This window comes from Calonectris borealis, chromosome 1 (assembly GCF_964195595.1).
Source record: "Calonectris borealis chromosome 1, bCalBor7.hap1.2, whole genome shotgun sequence".
NCBI lineage: Eukaryota > Metazoa > Chordata > Aves > Procellariiformes > Procellariidae > Calonectris > Calonectris borealis.
In genome coordinates, this window is record NC_134312.1 from 174,282,210 (window position 1) to 174,297,733 (window position 15,524).

Consider the following 15,524-nt stretch of genomic DNA (forward strand, 5'->3'; position numbering starts at 1 on the left):
AGGCTGCCCAGGGAAGTGGTTGAGTCACCATCCTGGAGGTATTTAAAAGACGTGTAGATGTGATGCTTAAGGACTCTGTTTAGTGGTGGACTTGGCAGTGCTAGGTTAATGGTTGGACTTGATGATCTTAAAGGTCTTTTCCAACCTAAATGATTCTATGATTCTAAAAGCACGTTCAAGCAAGTTGATACATAGGAAATATGAAAGAAAGGAACTTCTCGACAGAAGAACAAAGACATGATAGAAAAGTGTATACAAAAGCAGCAAAATTAAGAGGCACGTTTTCATAAAGGTAGACACAGACGAGAAATATAAATAAATAATAAATTAAATGAAAATATAATATAACAAGCCCTAGTGAAAGGGAGACTGAGGAGGGGAAAAGTACTCCAGAAATACAAAATAATGCTGAAGAGTCTTGTGGAGTTCACACTGAACAACAAAAGCTTCTGAACATTGGGACTTCACATGAAAGATTCAGCCTTCACACACTCAGGCTAAGCAGTTGATAGAAACACTTGTGTCTTTTATGTTTCTGAAGGATTAACATGCTGGATAAAATCTCAGATATTTGGCTGGTGGTCAAATTTGACTGATCAATGCAACAGAGCATATGCTGTTTCTCTGATTCTGTTTGTCATATGCTTCTTCAAGATGAAATTGGATACACCTTCTGGGACAAGAGGAAGATTGTTCTTTCCCATGGGATGATGCTCCCATAGCATGATCCAAGAAAGGAATTTTGCACAGGCAGGGAGGCAAAAGAAAAGTGACAGTCACAGAAGGAGCTCAGACCTGTAGCTCAAGCAGCAAGACAGAAACAACAGCACACAGAAAACAACACCTCAAAAGTGACAGAAAGGAAATTTCCTGAAGACAGGTGAGAACAGTTAAGAGTTTGCTTAAATTCAAAACTATCAAGGTGGCTGAAATCAAGCCTGAAAAGGACTGCCTGCATAGCTGTTTTGAAGAAACTGAGAATGCAAAGGTTTATAGGACCTAATGAGTAGGTCGCTCTTCTCTCCATTTAAACAGGTTTTGTTATAGAAGCTAAGCTTTAATAGCTAACTGCTTTGTCCTTATAAACCATGTGTTCTTATTGAGAGACAGATTAAAAGGAAGAACTTTGGGCAGATTCACCTCAAACTTTTTGCTGACCTTATCACAATAACACAAGGTTTTTATAAATGGAAAGATCGATATGAATCACACATTTCAACCTACGTAACACTCAAAGGAGATATGGAAGATGGATGTCTTCTCTATGTAGAAGCATATGATGACACAAAATAAGCAGACTTGAAGATTTAACCAAACCAAGTATTTCAAAGTCTAACATCGAGGAAGAAGGGAGGGGAATTCTCTTTCATCTTAGAAATATGCCCCATCTGTCCAAGAAGCGAAAGCCACATTGGTACTGATGACTGAACTGAAAGTGGTTTGAAGTTTGGTCAGTGCAACAGTATGAAAATTCAGTAAGTAGTTGCATTTGATGTAGTCCTACACCCTACTGCTTATTTTACTTATGCTATCGTAGCTTTCTGCTAAAAGTAGCAAAACTGAGCCATTTCACAGTGCCTTAAATTGTCTGTAATAGAAAAATGTGAGGCGTATTTCCCTCTGCTTCTACATTAGCTGTTCCCACTCCAACTTGAAAAGAAATTGGAAATACACATGTAAGGTTATCAAAAGAAGGTTCTGAAGGAATCATAAGGTTTGATTCTATTATGACACTAAAGTACAAGATTCAAACTCTTCATTCACATTTCATTTACAACAAAAGCGATTAGCTGACTATTAAATAAACATTTACCTTTTCTGTAATTGGAAAGAGAAGTAGCACTGCACAGACAGGTCTTGGCACCATGCTAAGCAGTTCTGGTTCCATACCATAAACATCTACAAATTGCCAGTCAGGATGTATACCTAACTGTTTGAGAAACTGGAAAAGGAAAAAATAGAATAATATTAAATGAGTACGCTCATATACCTATCTTTTAAGTAGTATAACAGAGTATTTACAATGTGAAATACATTGCAACAACCCATACTTTCCAAAATTTAAGGAGAATAAAGGACAGTAAATGAGATTCAAGTTTTAATAAATAAGGCTGAATAAATCGTAGTGCTAACAAAGACACACAAAATCCCCATGTTTTATTTATTTAAATAGCTTTATGAAAGGGAAGTGTGAACGCTCCCAGCACTATTTACTAAAGCATTAAAGCATTTCAGCCATTTTGAAAGTGTTTTGTCACGAAATAGAAAAGTACTGAATATTCACTTTAACTAGAAATCATGGGTCAGAGCACATCTGAATAAACTTATGATATTATTTGACTCCATGAGTACTTCAGAATACCTAACACCAGTGCTCATTGGAGCTGCTGGGTTTCAGCAATTCAAAAAAAATTGTGATCTTCGATAGCCTTTTGAGCAAAGAGACACAAGATACATATTTTACTAAGTACCTTTTAAGGTGTTCTTTTACATGAAAAATCCTTTCAAATTATGATAGAGTAACATATTTTGAATTACACAAAGATTAAGCGCCAGACAATAATCATGAATCAAGTAATTCTCAGTTGCTTCTTTAGAACTTCTGAACAGCGTCTAAGCCAAAGGCTTTCTGATCATCTTTCCTATACTACAGCTGTATGTCACAATACAAAGTGATTTTGGATCTTTTACCTAACATTAAGCCACTTAAGAAGGAAAGAGAGATTGTAGCACCTACTAAGCTTTGACAACCTCAGCCTACAATTGGGTTCTCACTTTAATCAGATATTCATCAATCAATCAGTACTGTTTAAAACTTCATCAATGACATAGACAGTGGGATCGAGTGCACCCTCAGCCAAGTTTGCAGATGACACCAAGCTGAGTGGTGCGGTTGATACACCTGAGGGACGGGATGCCATCCAGTGGGACCTGGACAAGCTCGAGAAGTGGGCCTCATGAGGTTCAACAAGGCCAAGGGCAAGGTCCTGCATCTGGGTCGGGGCAACCCCCGGTATCAATACAGGCTGGGGTATGAAGGGATTGAGAGCAGCCCCACCGAGAAGGATTTGGGGGTACTGGTGGACGAAAAGCTGGACATGAGCCAGCAATGTGCGCTCGCAGTCCAGAAGGCCAACCATGTCCTGGGCTGCATCAAAAAAAGCGTGGCCAGACCCCACCTGGAGTACTGCGTCCAGCTCTACGGTCCTCAGCACAGGAAAGATGTGGACCTGTTGGAGTGGGTCCAGAGGAGGGCCACAAAAATTATCAGGGGGATGGAACGCCTCTCCTATGAAGAAAGGCTGAGAAAGTTGGTGTTGTTCCAACTTCCAACAAGAGAAGGCTCCGGGGACACTTTATTGCAGCCTTCCAGTACTTAAAGGGGGCTTATAAGAAAGATGGGGACAAACTTTTTAGTAGGGCCTGCTGCGACAGGACAAGCAGTAATGGTTTTAAACTAAAAGAGGGTAGATTTAGACTAGATATAAGGAAGAAATCTTTTACAATGAGGGTGGTGAAATATTGGAACAGGTTGCCCAGAGAGGTGGTAGATGCCCCATCCCTGGAAACATTCAAGGTCAGGTTGGAGGGGGCTCTGAGCAACCTGATCTAGTTGAAGATGTCCCTGCCCATGGCAGGGGGGTTGGACTAGATGACCTTTAAAGGTCCCTTCCAATCCAAACTATTCTATGATTCTATGATGATTCTTCTTTTCCTCGGATAAGTTATGTACCACAACAACAGCTGCAAAATGAAATATTTGTGTTATCAGAGTCTAGAAGAACCTAACTGAATTCAGAAACTATTGTTACTATATACACACTGACCATTCATAGTTATAAGAAAAAGCTAATTGTACACTGTGGCATACACAAATCCTATTTTGAAACACTACTTCTACTGGTAAAAGAAACACATTTTGGAGAAAAACTTAAAGATATGGGAACTCTGTGTATTTTCCAAAAAGTTAACATTTCACAACTTACTGTATTTCTTCTGGAAAAAACATATTCTATAGGAAAATCTTACCCAGTCAACTGGAGCTCCCGAGTTTAAAATAAGGAAAGTCTGCTGATAAACAGCTGCAAATTTAAATGCTTGAAAAAACATGCAGCAAGTAATATTCCTCTACCCTCTCTAACAGAAAAATAATGTTCTCCTAAAGCATTTCTTTTGCCAGCTCTCAACAAAACTCAACGCAGTTCCCAATACTGTTCCCAAAAGTGATACTGTAGAAGACCAGAATAATTTGCCCATTATCTTTCTTAGAGGGAAAGATTACTTTAAAAGCTTCATCATACTTCCTGCCCAACACTATTTGAGGCAATCTATTTATTGACACATTTGCAGTAAAGATGCTTAAGAATCACAGAGATGATAAGCCTAAATGAAATGCATAGATGACTCTCTCTTCTTTCCATAATCCATCCAGGGAGCAGGTTTACACATACACACACGAATTCAGTAACAGTTATGCCATGTTTGAGTAGATTCATACCTAGATAGATATAACTGTAAGAAATACCCAAAATGAGTATTTTATTAAAACAAAACACAAGAACATACAACAAAATACAAGTGTCTTTGTCTAACATGAGATCCCTTCACATACCAGTTTCAACTTTTATTAGGCAAGAGGCAAGGTGGTTGTCTTTCAGGAGACATAGCCAAGGGGCTGACTCTCAATATTTAGAGATATAAAGGAGACAGTTTCTACAAAGGCTGAATGTATGGACAAATATTTCTAAAGAGTAAAGAAGATATTGTTACCAGTAACACTTAGGAATATCTTCTACAAGGGGGCAAAACAATGGAAAATATACATACCCTTACGTTTATTACGAGAATGAAGCTGCAGTTTGCAGCCAGTGTTTTGGGGGGCGGTAGGCAGAATAACCCACTCTCTACCGTTCTAAATGCATTATTCTCTTTCCATTTTAGACTGCAAGACATGTCATCAAAACTAAGGGCAAGTAAAGGCAATTTAAGTTTGAAAAAAGTTTAAAGAGTATCTTGGAAAAATTAATACGGCTTTCTGTGTATCTACAGTAATAACCTATACAGTTCACAGAGCTAGTTCAATATTTGATTCTGGCTGCATTGCAAAATATGGAGGTTTTCTTTTCATAAGATTTTTCTTTTCATTTCCCCATTTTTCTCTTTTTCTTACACTATCTACTAATAATGAAAAACATGGATTGACCATAAATTCAAAGAGGAAAAGCAGGATGAGGGGGAAAAATAAAGTGTCTTTATCAAGCCCTTAAGGAAATTTTGTTCCCTTATGTAGAGGTTTGTGGGACTGGGCACAAGTCATAATTAAGGCTTTGCAGAACCTACCCTTTTTGACTATTTTAAAGAACAAGGTAGTTTTGAAGTACAATAAAAAAATTCACTCAGAAGATTGCTTATGTAATACACCAAGATCTTTTGGTTCTGTACCACCTTTAAGTCTTGCCAAGATTGGGAAGAAGGCCAAATTATTATCTTTTAATGAAAATGGGGAAAAGGGAAAGTGTTAAGTATTTACTAGCTGATGAAACAGAAGACAGTGTATTTTGAACTCCTATTCTAACCCTCTAGGTTGTGAAGATAATTACCACTTTGTGAATAACAAAAAAAAATTCCGAAGGGGAAGGGAGTACGTGTATGGGTGCATTAAAATATTATTTGTACTTCTAGTACTTTTCTTATGAAGCCAATGACTAATCTTTCCATCATTTTTACTGCTGTTATTCAGAACTGTGGGAAAAGTAATGCAACTGAAAAAATACCATTTATTATTTGCAAGATTACATGAAATAAGGATACAAAACCCCAACAAAATAAAAACAACACTCACGTAGGAAAAAAACCCACAACCAGAAGAGGCAATGCTAGAAAGATCACATTAAGCTACTGGACAAATAAGTGATTTAGGTTCTCCTGTCCTGCTCTACACTACTGGGGAAAAAAAACCCAACCAACCAACCAAGACAAACAAAGAAAAAACCCACAAATCCCAAATCAACAAAATGCTCCCTAAACCCAAGAATAGCTATTCAAACTCCTGAATGAAATATTCAACATAACTAAAACTCCACAGATATAGGGTGCCTTTCATTACTCACGTTACCATACTGCCTAGAAGTTTCAGTATACAATGAGAGTGATGACTAGAAGTGATGCTCAGCACTACAAAGAACAGCAAGGGCATAGGTTTAATATGACAGGCAGTGATCTTAACACACAAGCAGCCTAACAACTTTATTGTAGAATCATCATTAAAAAAAACAAAAACAAAAACAAAAACAAAACCCAAAAAAACAACCTAAGGAAAGACCCAAAATAGGCAAAGGAGGTATCTCTGTGTATCAAGAGGGTTTCATTCAGGCCTGGGAAAAACATGATAGAGATATCCTTCTAAAATTTAGTAAGTACATGATAAAAACTGGCAGCATAAGCCCCTGCATAAGAGAGACTGACAGATAGGTAACAGATGAACATTACATGGCAGGATGGGAAGAACCCTTAAAACAAATATATGGAGCTTATTTTTAATGTGGAGGTATGCAAAGAAAAAAAGGAGTTCAATCAATGACACAACCAGATAAGTAATCTTCTGCAACTGCGTTCTGAATGGATAAAAGCAAGGCAAGACTGTATTTAGCAAGGTCAGGGAGAAGAAATTTTGTAGGAATAAAAACAAGTTGTTAGGAACCAGGGAAAGTTCTTCAGAGGGACAAAAAACCCCTATTAGATGTGACACAGGAATGTCAGAAAAGAGTAACGGCTTCAATTTTGGCAAGTTATCTGAATACCTTAGTAATAACTAAATTAAACCTCCTTTTTTTTCTCCCTCAGTCTTTTTCTAGCTCTTTCCTAGGCCAGATAAAGATGCTGGTACAAAAAGGAGTCAGTTATGCACCAGGAGGTGAAGCAGGAGATGAACCCCTTCCCCACTGACAAAAGCATTCCTGTTTTAGGACATCAGGCATTCTGTACGCTTTTTAGGCAGTGTCATTCATAGGGAAGGACCTCTGCTGCTTTGCATTCCAATTATTCAGCCATTACCCAAGCAATTTTATTCTACAGATGATACCTACTGGTCGGAGCAGTTAGGGTACTTTACACTGTATCTGAGGGCTCACTCACTTTCAGCTGCTTACTTTCTCTTAGCTTATTGATACCACATAGTCAGGTTAACATAAAATAGCAGCTTTATATTTCTCTAGATCTGCACAAGAGAGTATTAGATACTCTTTTTCAGTCACTGCTTATCACATTGTTGACTATTCTCAATTTACATGTCTTCAACCATTTACCTTAGAAAAGAAAAAAAAGATACTTGGCTACATTACAGAAGTCTTATAGGGGCTCAGGAAGAACAACAGCAACAACAACAACCACCACACGTCTGTGTGTTGTTTATTAATCTACTTTATTAACTTTTTCAGAACTGTATTTTTACTGATTGTTGTCATATTTTCTGTTGTCTCCTTTCTTTTTGTATTAAAATACCTTCCTGAAAAACACTTCTTGCCTTTTCTCAGGTCCAGCTAACCATTAGACAAAAAATCACTTTCAAAATTACTTTCCCCACACCCTACCTGCATTTTTCATGAATTTCTCCCTTTTTCCCCAGTATTCCAGAAGGCCCTTCCTTCTCACCTGATTATTACAGTTTTCAACTAGCTAAGGGAGAGTGCAGAGAAGATGGAGACTGGTTCATCTCAGCAGTGCACGGTAGAACAATGAGAAACAACGGACATAGGTTGGAACACAGGAAATTTGAACTTGATAAGGAAAGCATTTAAAAATAAATTTAAAACATAATGATCATGGGCAAACACTAGCATAAGCTGCCCAGGAGGCTGTGGAGGCTCCATCCTTTGAGGAATTCAGAACTTGACAACTTCCTGAGCAACCTGTTTTGAATAGAACATGGTCGGACTACAAAACACCCTTTCAGCCTACCTGATTCTACTCTAAATCACCATAAACTGTAAATCTGTATGTCTAAAGTTAGTTAATAGCAAAAACATTACAATAAGCACATTTAGGCACGTTACGTGTGTGGTATAACCTATGCTGTTTTCATTGTCGGTACCACTACTTTAACCTACTAACTGTTAAGAACTGAAAGAAGCACAGAGCAGTTATCTTTAATACATGATTCTGCTCTGAGCTACACATGAACCTTTAAGGTTCATGAAATTGATTTAATTTAAAAAAAAACATTCATGCTTATTATTTATTTTTAAAAAGCCTCAAAAGTAGAATGGAAACCCAGTGGACAAAGGCAACCTAGCAACATCTTGACCCAGGCAACTTGACTTCAGCAATTTAAAATAGTACTTCTGCCAACACAGTTACACAGCCAGTAGGAAGATTTGATTTATGGGGTTGATGGAGATGTGGAAAGAGTAAGTGGGGTAAGAAAAAGTAAGAGTGCAATTTATTTTAACAGAAAACTTCTGAAGTAGGTAATGCACAATTTAAATATTCTCTGAAGAAGTGATGCTCTTTTCCACTTTGTCACTTGCATGTAAAAACAAAGCGAGGACAACACTGAAACAAAATGGACTTTGAAATTTAGGTGCAATTAAGTTGGACGGCATTTGCAAATATTTCAAGAATGCCATGTCCTAAATACTAAGGCGTTACACTCAAGACTCTGAGTTTTCCACATTTTACTGTGGTATTAGTGTACAAGTTGGAACTATGAAAACATACAACTGGCAAAATGCACAAACATTTCCAGACACTCAGATGCAAAAGTCAAAGAGCTTTTGTGGGAAGAACCAACTGTTGTAATCCTCTTCTAAATGCAAATGCAAACCAAGACACCAACAGAGTCTACATTTTATTGTACTTCTGCTAAGTGGATTAAAGCATCGCTGTACCACAACAAAACCACAGTTAAGACTTTCTTCTGCAAAAACAAAACATGCCTATGGCTTTAGGAAACTGGAAAGACTACATCTAAATAAACCAACTAAGACAATCAATATTTTGTAACTTTTTCATTAAAGCATAAGAATTTTTGGCACTTTGTTAAATTGAAGCTAAACTTTTTCCCTAGAAAGTAGTAAAACATGCATAAAATGTCTGATGGAATTATCACCAAGAAAAAGAAAAAAAACAACAGAAAAACATTTATATTACAAGTAATATAAATCCACAAGTAGGTGGTTGTATTCAGCCCTTTGAGTGTCCAATTCTTATTAAACTAATTTATATTACAAATAAAAATGCACAATATTTTGCTTTCAATTCTTTCTACATCATTTCTAGAGGCATATTACAAAAACTGTTTGTTTCAGAAGTGAAACTCCTTTATAGAAATAAGGGAACCACCCAAACCATATTTTATTGTTTGGGCATTATAAGGATACATTTCTTAATTCTTTCATTATGACATTTATGGAATTAAAATGAAGGGATCATTTTTCAATACATTTTAGAGAAGGCGTCTTTCAGATCATTAATCAAAATGACTGATGTGACAAGATGGCAGCAACTGTAGAAACTTCAGTTCTATACAGCAGGTCAAAAGGCACACCAAAAGCAAATACATGGCTGTAACTTACACGAGGTACATTATTCTTCTTTACCGACTACTCCTCTCTTCCAGTGGCCACAATATGGTCTTGCTCAAACAAGAGATGCTCCATGATAATAAACTTACTTGGGAAATTCAAGATTTATTACAAATTCTTTAATATTCTCAAGCGCTGTATTTCAGGACCTCATAATAAAGTTCAAGGAATACAGCCCATTTATCATCGCAACTTTTTTTTAAATTATTTTTTTCAAAATTTGCAATGAAGAAGGAAAAAAGAGAACACTTTCAACTTCACCAAAAATGTGAGAAATCTTACACCCACAAAATTCTTATCCTTCCAATTTTATTAGTTTCTTCAGAGTATCTAAAAGAGCAGCACTGACTTACAGTTAGTGCTCCTGATCTTCACAGTGAGAGGTATATATTTTTAACATATCCCTCAAGCAGTTTCAAAACTTAATACCGAGCATGCCCAGGCACTGCCATATATATTGAACCAGGGCATCACACGGGCAGCAACGCAAAGCGCACAGAAAGCCGGGCTAACCAGCTAACCGGCTTCCTCCGAAACCGCCGCCACTAAAGAGAGCTTTAGAATGCTCCGAACAGAGTCCTGAGGTGCAGCTGCTGAGACACTGGTTCAAAACAGGACACCACATTATGCTGTGAAAAACACTTAGAGACCCGTTTCTATGATCTAAACAATTATACATAATGGGCACGAGCCAGATGAATCCATTCTTCCAAATAAGCTGTTATACATGTTGTTTTTACAGTGTACTAAAAACCAAACGGATTCTACTGATCCTTTAAGCCAAGGAAAATGGGGAAGCAAGGAACGGCATCCTAAGTGCAACAAGATAACCTATTGCATGAACCACTATCACTTGTTTTCCATTCTGTAGCACCCCATTCACTTAGACAGTGTTCGAGACAGCAAGGGTTCCCTTGACACAATTTTTAGTTTATTTCATTGAAACAGAAATAAGGAACTGGGAAAAAAAGAGCACAATTGTCCTGGTTTTGGCCAGAAGTGGCAAGTACAAATAGAGGAATGAAATACGTGGTTTTCTTAGCTTTCAATTACTGAGTAACATACAAAGACAGATCTAAGTCAATCTTTCAGCTATTCATATGAATAATGCTTTAAACCCCAAAACAAGTTGCAATTTTCCCTTTGTAACGTATCTACCTATTTAAACTCAGAGGTCTATATAGCCTGTGATATTTTGAACTAGAAGAAGCCATTCAACAACTGATCTCACAGTGGACATCTACATTCCCTTCATATTTGTCCTTGTGCTTATTCTTTGCTATGCTGTGCCACAGTCTCAACACTGCCCCTTTGTTGGCTCTGTGGAAGGCTTTCTGGGGTGTTCTCTTTACAAAAAGACACAAACTGAGTCCTGGTCTTCCACCTTCTGAGGCTACGCTAACTAACTAACAGGCTGTTTTCCAAGCATGAACACTATCTCCACTATTTCCACTTCGCTTACAACAGAAGAATTAAACTCCACTCCCCCACTCCCCAACTGAAAAAAAGTAAGCTTAGCTAAGCATTTTCAGAAAGACATCTCTGTTTCTTCACATCCGACATGGTTTCACTCCAACACAGTAGCTCATCTACGAGTACTACCACTCAAGACACTTCAGAATCGTGGGCCCTACCTTTTCAATGACTTTGATCAGTAGGGCTTTCTTTTGAGAAAGCTTGTGTGGTAGTGTTGCAGAGTTCATAAAATGGAAAGACCTTTTAGGAAGAGTAAAGTTTGTTTCCTCAAGATACTTAATTAATCTCTCCGTTTGCCTGACACCCTTCAGAAATGTGTTCCATAACTGGGTGAAGACAAGCTGTATCCAGTTTCTGCCATTTGTTCTATGTTTTGTGATCTTTATTGCCCCTGTGACTTTAAAGCCACAGCTGTCAAGGGCATCCATGGACTAAAATTAATTTCTTTATGTAGCTGACTCTCAGTACCTTAATGGCTTTTTTTAAAAAAAAAGTAAGATCAAAGGCCTGAAAATAATGCTGGAAGGTAACAAAGAACGGGCAAGTAAGCCCTATGTGGCAAGAGAAACCCAAAAGCCACAGCCAACTCCCAACAGTTTAACTCTAAACTACCTGAAGCCAGTGCTTGAGCCTCATAATCAGATGCAGCCAATTACTCTATCCTTATCTGGTTATAACGAAGGCATGGGTTGACATGGTACCTTATCTAGGAAGTAAGTATATTTCTTAGAACGTCTGAGATGAAGAAAGGCAAGAGAGATCATGGGACATCAAGAAAGATATCCACCAATACCACTCTTTTGTTTATCTATGCTTGCTAGGGAATCAATCATGGGTTGCAAGCCAGACTGAAGTGATGTCATGATGAAGAACAATCAGCTTGTGTCTGATCTTTTCACTCAAAAAATCTATATGCAGTCTGACTTTTTTTTTTTTTGATGGTAGAAGAAATTGAGAACAAGATACACAGCCAAATATCATCTGGTAAACAGTGGGCAGATAAACCCCATTTTCTTGCTTTCTCTCTACCATTAGTGGGGAAAGTCTCATAAGAGATTGAGGAAGAAGGGTAGCACTGGTCACGTCAGGCCCCCCAGCTGAAGGTCAAAGAGAAGAAACCATTCCCTGTCATCACTGTACACAAAGTGCAACTTTGTAAATGCTGAATCATCAACTCTTTCTGTATCAGAGGTGGACTAACAATTCATTCTATCAAACTGTAGAAGTGGAGGGGGAAAAAAAAGTATCGTGAGAATTAAATTAGCACTGTATGGTACATATAATTACGCTGACTTCTCTTTTAAAAAGATCACTACAGATGTGTGGCTGTGGTATTCCGAGTGAGTCACTGCCTTGGAAATCTTTAAAGCTAAGAAAGAATATTCCTGTTTATCCTCACCAGCCAGTTTCTGAACCTTTAAATAATTCTAACACACATGCACAAAGAGAGATCTTATATACATTAAGGATTTAGAAATTCCTAGATTTGTATTGTAACATAAATGCTTTCAGATAGAGAAAAACTTTCAAGATATTTTGGAAAGATTTCACATACCCTGCAACTAAGAAATACCAGTTCTTCATCTGAATTTCTACCACAAAGATTGAGAGAGTCTCAAATTTGCAACTTACATTTCAAAACTTAGAGAGCACACAGTATGGTAAGAACACATTAAAAGCAAATGAACCTGCATTTAGTGCATTTCCTTTCTAGTTACTATTAAAAAAGGGAATAAAATGATTGGTGCAATAATCAAAATAGGCTAAGCATTTGTTAAATAGTAATGACAGTTCTGACTACAATCTAATACTTAAGAATCCACGCATCTTACAGATGACTGGAATTTTTGGGGGTTTTAAGAGTTCACTACCACACCTAGCAATAACACTGACAGAAGTAGTATGTTCCAAGGATAGTCTAACACTCAAGTAAAACAAATAAAATACAGTTAAAAAAAAAAAAAACAAAACAGAATAGCAAAAAAAACCAACCCACCACAAAACACATGGCTAGATGTCTGTGTGAAGAGATACATGTGTAAAACTACTACTAGACATATATTACAGCTATTAGGGGCATTGTTTTTTTTAATCCTGAAGAATTCTAGAATATTTTACAGAGCACAGTACAGAGTACCAAGAAAAGCCTGTCCTTGCAATTAACTCAACAGGATTTTTAAAAAATGTGTTCGCAACTTCATTTGAATCTCAAATTACTATTACTGTTGTTTTAAGCAGGATATGAATAACTGGTGACTAACAGCTCTGTTGTTATACAGTTTACCAGTGTACTGATGAGATTAAAAGAACAATGACTAATAATGCAAGGTGTATTCATATTCAACGCTGACCTTTTTTTTTCCTTTTTTTTTCTTAAATAATATACACCTCTCAGTCTAGATAATAACAACCACTGCTCAGTTAAGACTGGCAAAATATAATGAATGAGGAAGTCTAACTGGTCTAAAGTGTCCTTTTCTGTACAGAAATATTAACAAGAAAATCCTATAATCCATGATCATTCACAATTGATAGATATCATCCATCATCAATGCAAAGCCAATGGGCAAGAGAGACAGGTTTTGAACACACTTAGAATTGTTAATTTAATGTTCTTCTAGGATTTTCTCCATATAATATAAACATGTAGTGATACAAGATAATTCAGATATTTGGAAAAAGTCACTAGTTTTTCCTCCTCAATTTCTACTTTACAGCTGACAGGACTTTATTTGTACCATGATAAGTTCATCTCAACATCTGGACAGTGAGAAGAAGCTGGAGAATTTGAAATTCTACTAGTCATTTATTCACATTTATTCACTGGAATTTAGTGTCTGAATTTGAAAATTTAAAAAAAAAATCTAAAACATGAGGAAATTACAGCATACATTCAAGAAAAACTCCCAGGAAAGGTTATTAATTTTAACTCAGGACTGGGATTAAAAACTTCTCAAATTGCTCCATAACAGCAATACTGTAAGAATTATAAAATTATTTGTCCTAGGAAACTATAAAGCCAAGTACAAATCATACATCAAATAACCTTTCACTCTCCTGCAGACTCAGTTAGTATATTACAGCAACAACAACAAAAAAAAAAACATTCTTCATACACGGAAATTCCTAATTTCCAAAATATTTCAACAATATAGTTTTAAGAATGTCACCTTACTGCTGGAAGCTTCAGAGTCTTTTGGCTTAAACACCATCCTTAACATTATCACTAGACATGCTGGGATCTAATGCTTGCTAAAGATTATCACTGAGAACATGACACAGGGTAGGAGTATGTGTGATTTCCTATCAGCTAGTTTATCTAGCACTTACATTGTTTTGTGGACTAGAACAAGCTTCCTTTCTCTAGTGTGGATTTTACTACGCTAACAAAAACAGCAACAACAAATCATGCAGATATTGTCACGAATAAGCACCGAAGTGCAAATATGGTAAAATGACATGATTTCTTATGGTCAGGCAAAGAAGAAAAAGACTGCGACACAGTGATATAAGCAGATCCATACAAGTGCACAAAGCCATCATGTACAGGTCCAGAACTGGCACACATTATATATAAATGTATAATAAAGTTTTAATCACTAATTAATGAATTTAAACCCACCTTGAAACACATCAGAGATTACATGACATTAATACATAGACCACATCTATTCGCTTTTCCTTTACTGTTTTTTCTTTCACATAGTATCTTTACATTACACTATGTACTCGGAGGTTTCAGGAGGTGCCAGTAAGGTCCAATACTAGAAGACTCAGCGCAGACACCCGTGGGGAGGAAGGGCTTACTCTCGTTGGAGAAGCAGGAGCCTTTACTGCGTGAAAATGACATGAAATGGGCCTAAAGCTACAGAGAGACTAAAGGTTACCTCAAATAAAAGCTGCTTACCTGATTCGTGACCTGAAAACAAGCAGAAAACAGACGGGAGTTAAGACCCCAGTTAGATCCGCGGGCTAAGATCTCCCCCGCTCCCTGCCCCCACCAGCCATCCCTCAACCCGCGATGCTGAGCCCGGAGCGGCCCCGAGCCCTCTCCCCTCCGCCATCCTCCCTCCCGCCAGCAGCCAGGCAGGCAGCCCGCCCGCGCACCCGGCAGCTCCCCCACCATCCCCCGAGCCGGGCACTCACGTCGGGGTTGGCCTCCAGGGGCAGCCAGCGATGGGGCTCCATGGCGGTGGCGGCGGGGCGGCTCCCGGTACCGGTACTGGGCTGAACCTGGCAGCACGGCACTGACAGCGCCTCACGCCGCCTCGCCTCAGACCTGACCCGGGACCGCACCACCGAGCCGCGCAGGAAAGGGGGGGGGGGGCGGAGAAGAAACCAACCCTCCCGCGCCTCCACGCACACCTCTCCCCGCTCCGGAGCGGCGGCCCGAGGAGGCGCATACGGCAATGAACGCCTTCCCCCTGGGTGCTCCCGGGCAACGACGGCCCCAAGATTTCCCGCTTC

At 38.2% G+C, this 15,524-nt stretch overlaps 1 protein-coding gene across 1 annotated transcript in view; it reads right to left on the bottom strand.

Annotated features, from left to right (window-relative positions):
• The window catches only part of UCHL3 (ubiquitin C-terminal hydrolase L3), a 47,488-nt gene extending 31,985 nt beyond the window's left edge, over positions 1 to 15,503 (bottom strand). The window contains 4 exon segments of the mRNA XM_075138923.1: positions 1,814 to 1,942; positions 14,965 to 14,976; positions 15,204 to 15,299; positions 15,302 to 15,503. Coding sequence (XP_074995024.1) covers positions 1,814 to 1,942; positions 14,965 to 14,976; positions 15,204 to 15,299; positions 15,302 to 15,460 — 396 coding nt within the window. The 5' untranslated portion in view covers positions 15,461 to 15,503.
• Between the last annotated feature and the right edge of the window lie 21 nt (positions 15,504 to 15,524).